The 6,000-nt window shown below is 38.2% G+C and overlaps 2 protein-coding genes across 8 annotated transcripts in view; one reads left to right on the plus strand and one right to left on the minus strand.

The window, feature by feature from the left end:
• The window catches only part of LOC117400137 (palmitoyltransferase ZDHHC3-like), a 39,255-nt gene extending 36,074 nt beyond the window's left edge, over positions 1-3,181 (minus strand). For 4 of the 5 annotated variants that reach the window (XM_033999592.3, XM_033999591.3, XM_059022907.1 and 1 more), the window contains exon 1: positions 2,844-3,181. The gene's annotated coding sequence lies outside the window, so the exon portion shown is untranslated. The remainder of the gene's footprint in view (positions 1-2,843) is intronic. The other variant, XM_033999593.3, reaches the window with a different exon arrangement.
• A 419-nt stretch (positions 3,182-3,600) lies between these two features.
• LOC117399882 (exosome complex component RRP42-like) overlaps positions 3,601-6,000 on the plus strand; it is a 16,939-nt gene continuing 14,539 nt past the window's right edge. Inside the window, exons 1-3 of one of the 3 annotated variants that reach the window (XM_033999316.3) lie at positions 3,601-3,734; positions 4,032-4,133; positions 4,878-4,972. In XM_033999316.3, coding sequence (XP_033855207.2) covers positions 3,678-3,734; positions 4,032-4,133; positions 4,878-4,972 — 254 coding nt within the window. In that variant the 5' untranslated portion in view covers positions 3,601-3,677. The other 2 variants (XM_059022910.1, XM_059022912.1) reach the window with 2 other exon arrangements.

Below are 6,000 nucleotides of genomic sequence, written 5' to 3' on the forward strand. Positions count from 1 at the left end.
CTTGGATAAAGGCATCTGCTAAATAAACAAATAATCTGCTAAATAAACAAATAATAACAGTGATTAAATAACAGGCTGACCTAGTTTATAGTTATAGTTGGATCTCTGCAAAATTGGACTCCCAGTTCACATTCTGGGTGTGCTTTATGAGCCTCAATCAATTTGTAATGTCATATGGTCACAACTGCTTACATTTATCTTTCCTGTGCCAAGATGCCATGCCAACCCCCCCCCCCCCCCCAACCCGAACCCCACTTAAAATGCTCCTCCGAATGCTGTAATACAATTCCCAATAACAATATCTAAACACACTAAATAATCCATTCTAATGTAAATCTAAAACTTAATGTCCTTCTCAGCGTCTTCAGTCTCAACAATACCACCGTTAATATAGACAACAAGAGTGCATGGAATGCCCTTGTTCATGCATCATGCACAGCAGCTTCCAGCACCTGGAAATGGAAAATGCAAGCATCAGCACCATTGGACAAGATTTCTTCTTTTTTTTTTTTTGCAAGATACAGAGCGCCACACTGAATGATAGCTGAAGATTTTGTATCAGTTAAACTAATTTAGTTGGGGTTGTTCAGAAGTTCAAAAGAAAGCTTTCCAATACAGTGGTAGATTTCTGATCAAATGTGTTTTCTAAATTAAACCTCAAAACAATCAAGAAGCTATGCTTTTATTATTGTGAAAGATTCTAAAACTGTCTGCAGCGCATGGTTTTATTAATTTTTTTTAATTGTTTTTTTTTTTATTTCCTGGCATCTTATTGGCAAATATATTTGCCAGGGGGGTACATTAACTTTCAATAGATGACCAGGAAATAAAAAGTACTAGCATAAGTGCCTTTTCACCTGCACAGGCATCCTTGAGCAACCTAATGTTCAAGTTTTAAACCACAAAACTTATTTCTGTCTTTTTTTCTGTAACAGTTGTCAATTTTCTAAGCGCAAAAAGACCCTCCAGGATTGCCGGCCTGCGGCGTCGGGCCTCATTACGCCCTTGGGCGGTCCGTTATCGCTCAATACCGCCCACCCTGTTGGGTCTTATTGCTTACATAGTGTCCAGTTATTTTTACCACAACTTTCATACCCAATTTTTAATGTTGTCTGACCGTTGCACCCTAGCGATTAGGAGGACCTCTGTTGCCACTGTCAAACCGTACACCTCGTTTCAGTCTTTGAGCCTACACAAGGTATGTTACTAAGCTACCGAACCATCGAGGTGAGGCCTAGTCTGGCTAATCCTCTAAAGCCTGAACCATCCCCGGCCACTGCAGTGCTCCCTGAGGACCCCCTGGCAAGGTCGCCAACTCACCACAAACAGGATTCATGCAGCAAACTCTCATTGCATTGACTCACTGCAGGGTAGTGACTTTAACCGGTGAGCCACTGGCGACATGAAGCAGAAGACCCTACAATCCTCCATATCGGGACACCAAAGTCTGGCGACTTCTAAGAGACGGTGGTGCGACACTAGATTAAAAAAAATAATAATAATCTCCCTTGCCTTGCCAGATAATCACACAACTAGACTACAATCTCTCTGAATGACAGTCACAAGAATTGTAAACCATCCTCGATGTCATAATGGGATAAACAGGTGTTCTATGATGACAGCCAAGGCAGTTAGTTTGTTCTAGAATGTTACATGAAAGTAAAAAACAGAATCTTTAGCATTTTGTGCAGCTATGATGGGTCTCCAATGTGGAGAAAGAAATTGTGCTCTCCTACAATTAACTCCCAGTAGAAAACTTGACAATGGCTCTATAATTCATATACAGATGTGTCCTGAAGTTTGGGTCTTTTCCTAGATGTATAAAATAAAGTTTTAATGGTAGGGTTTGGAGTGTAGTATTCAGATGAGAAAGTTCTCCAAAAGAACAGTATTCGTCCTTGTTTAGATCAGTGACAGGTAGTCACAACAGCACACACTGAGCTGTGGTGTTGTAATGCAGGTTAACCCACATGAACTATTTTCCTGCAGATCAATGTATCGAACTGCACTGTGGCAATATAGGGGATGACAGATAAGCCAGCCCTGCAAATGATTCACAAGGTCAAATTAATGATAATGAATATCTCGTTATTGTATCATATAATACAATTCATTTAAAAAAATAGCAATAAAAGGTATTATTTGTTACAATTAGGCCTGCCTCATTTTATATATTTTAAGGAATGGGGAGTGTTCCTTGAGAAAGTATAAGAGAAAGTGCACAGGTATGCCAACTTAGGCGGGTATTGTAGGCAACTGTGCTTATTCTCAAACAGCCAGGTGCATCAAAGGCCATTCACAAGAAACATTCAGGTGGGTTTGCTGGCTCTGCTGCTTGCGACTACACACAGGGATACATTGTTACACAAGTCAAGCCATGCAGGCATTAGGCCTCAGTATTGTATGAATGGATACTGCAAACTGAATTTGTGGTAGTACTAATGCATGTGGATTACTGTAGAGATGTATCAAATTCTAAACATATATAAAAAACGGCAAGAAAATGCTTATATTATATATATATATATATATATATATATATATATATATATATATATATAAACACACACACACACACACACACACACACACACACACACACACACATTGTGTGCTACTGCATTACCGTGCTGTATAATTCAACGGTGTACTTAACATCATGCAAACGCAGCGAACCTGGATAATGCAGTATAACTCAAAATGAAATTTCAGCGCAGATCCTTATTGAATAACACAACAAAACAAAAACCTTGAACGAAAAAGAACCTCGTCAATGCGATGAGAGCTGAGACACATAAATACTATCAGAAGAAATGTGTTTGAAGCTAACAATCAGTACGTACCTGTTTTACTGTGTGTGGATGACGCTGTTCTGCAAAGAGCTGCCCCAGCAATGTGTTTTGTTGTCACAACCCCCAGCTGCACTGCTGTTTGTACTACAATTTCAACGACACACACACACCCACTTTCTCAACCACCACCCTTTTCTGGTGGTAAGCGTCCTTTTCAAAGATCAATATCTGCGGTTTTAATACAGATGTGTACGTCTCTACTTTCTTCTTTACACAGAGACTATAGTATCACGTTCTCTCGATCCAGAAGGGGCTGTTACTGCTGTGTATGTGATCTGCCCTTTTGCACATTGGCTCTGGCCATAAAACAAACACACCAGGAAGTCTGAAGAAAGAGGCAAGACTTCCTGCCTCTGGCGGCATGTTGCCACACAACCAGAGTCAACGGAAACTTTTTGTTTTCTTATTGAAACACATTTAGCAATTTATATTTGCTGAGTATTTGCGCGGGCGGTGTGTCGGTGGTCATGTAATTCTAACATAACCAATACATACATTTAATATAACTTGCAGATACAGTGATGTTATACGGCACAAAATAAGGGCAATTTTCATTTCTCAAGAAAATGAAAAAAAAAGGCCATATAATTCTCTCTCTCTCTCTCTCAATATATATATATATATATATATATATATATATATATATATATATATACCAATTAAAACAGAGTGTTACATGAACTGAAAATCGAGTAATTCGCATTATAGTATGTCATATGTATTTTGCAAGGTGTATTAATTTGGGTTCAAAACGTTGCGCAATCGCCAATGTGTTCTGTCGATTTTTGATGAGGTAGCAGACGGCATGTGCACTGTGTTTGAAAGATGGCTGCTGTGCAAATGAGCGAAGCAGAGAAAGTGTACATCATGCACGGTGTGCAGGTAAAGGTTTTAAACGTGTTCGCGAGTTGGGTGCGTCAGTCAGTGGATGGGAGGAACTGAATTATTATCAGCAGTGTTAAAAGCAGATTGAAAAACGTAGAAAGGTGAAAATTATCCACTCATGCGAGTCAGACAACGCTGATGCACTTTCAGTGACTGCAAAGTGTAATTTAATCCTAAATTATAATTATGTTGATAGCTGGATGGATTTCTTTATGTAGCCCATGTTGCTATATACGTTTATTTTTTTAAAGTGCTGTATATTATGAATGTTATGTCACTTGTGCATTTGTTTAGGATGACTTGCGAGTAGATGGACGTGGATGCGACGATTACCGACATATGGAGATTGAAACTGATGTGGTGTCAAACACAAGTGGGTCAGCCAGAGTAAAACTTGTAAGTTTTTTTTTTTTTTTTTTCAGGAGGCTACAGTCTTGTTTTGCATTGTATTTGTTGTATATGTTTTTCAGTCCTTCTGTGAATCCTACCAGGAAGCACGAGGCTGAAGTTGGCTTCTTATTCGCCTGTTTCTTATTCAGACTTTGCTCTGATCCAAACTGAATGATTGGCTTTGTATGTGAGAGGTTAAATCACGTTGGGCTGCTAATTTCTCCGTGGGTATTTATTGAGGGGCAGCTCCTAAACAATATGCCAATGTATTATAATTGAATAAATAACAGTGAAGGAAGCAGACCTTATTAACAGACCCGTTTGTCTTAGCTGTTTATGTTGAAACCGCTTGCCTAGATATACTTCTTAAAGGTGTGTTTGTCACATCCTGTGCTGTGGTGTGTTCCTTGTTAATAATGGAAGTATCATTCTTTATTGAGTCAGGAATTCTATGACTACATTGTAACATGCCACAGCACTGCCATTAAAAACAACAGGGTGATTTTTAATGTTTCCTGGTACCTAATCCTGTGTTGTATAAGATTTACTAACTGCAATTGAACAACACAACCTACAGCACAATAAGTGATTAGGCAGGTATTCATGAAGTCTGCCTTCTGGTCCTGGTTTTTGTGCTGAGTTCAAAGTATTAACTGGGGTTAACTTTGTCAAATCTGTTTAAGATTTTAAAATAAAAATGTACTAATAATAATAATTAAAGTAAGCCCTCCCCCATTGGCTTTTTCACAGGGACTCACTGACATTCTAGTAGGTGTGAAAGCAGAAATGGGAAGACCCAAGCTGGAGAAACCCTTTGAAGGGTGTCTGGAGTTTTTTGTAGACTGGTAAGTAAAGTTAGAAATTTTAATGCAATGATTTACGGTATAAAACTACTCTGAACAATACTGCCCCTTCCTGCAACTAAGGTTTCCAGTTTTTTTTTTCATATATTAAATTGTGCTTTTTTTCCCCTCCTCCTCTGAAATGTATTTTTTATTTCTCACTTTTTAAATGACCTTAGCCATTCATTAACCCTATGTTGATGAAAGTGGTTGGGTTATTCCATGACAAATCACCTCAAAAATATTGGATTGAACACCCTACCAGCTCCGATTTACACCAAACTCAATGCTCAGGGTTGTTCATGGCAAAAAAAAAAATACATTTTCAGCCAAATATCAAGGGATCAAAATTTAGTTAATTTTGGACCCACCAACCTTTAATTGATCTTTTTACTGTTTGAGCTACAGATTTGTTAGGTGTCCTAAATTGCATGAGGAATCCAAAAATTACATTAAGAACACATTTAAAAAACGTTGTTGACCTAGCAAAATATATATATATATATTACACACACACACAGTGCTCCAGATAAGGTTTTGGGTTTGGGAGTAACTTACCCTCTAACACAGAGAGTAAAATGTATTTTCAGGGGGTAAAATGCAACATTACCTTGAAGTCATAAATAATCTCGATAAATACTGTACAATTTTTAATGGTAATGGGGCAGCTCCAGAAATAATTCCCAGGGTTGGCTTAGCCTGTGGGGAGTGGAGACAAGGAGAACATTGTGGGGTTAATAAGCTCTGACTCCCAATAATAAAAATCTAAAAAAATTATATGATAGGTCACAGTTTCTGCTTCACATATACAAAGTTACAGGACGGTAATATTTTTTGTTTCCTGAGAGAAAATAAACATAACATTACCCCACCTCCCATTCCAAAAAATTCTGAATAATAATCGAAAAAATTCACAGCAGTAAATTACACCTTTTTTTCCCTCAGTCTTTTTGACATGTTGAATTTCACTGTAGTCTCCTGTGGAAGCTGAAGTGAGACTGGGGCATTGAACACTGTAGAGCATGTTCTCA

The sequence above is a fragment of the Acipenser ruthenus genome, chromosome 4, assembly GCF_902713425.1.
Source record: "Acipenser ruthenus chromosome 4, fAciRut3.2 maternal haplotype, whole genome shotgun sequence".
NCBI lineage: Eukaryota > Metazoa > Chordata > Actinopteri > Acipenseriformes > Acipenseridae > Acipenser > Acipenser ruthenus.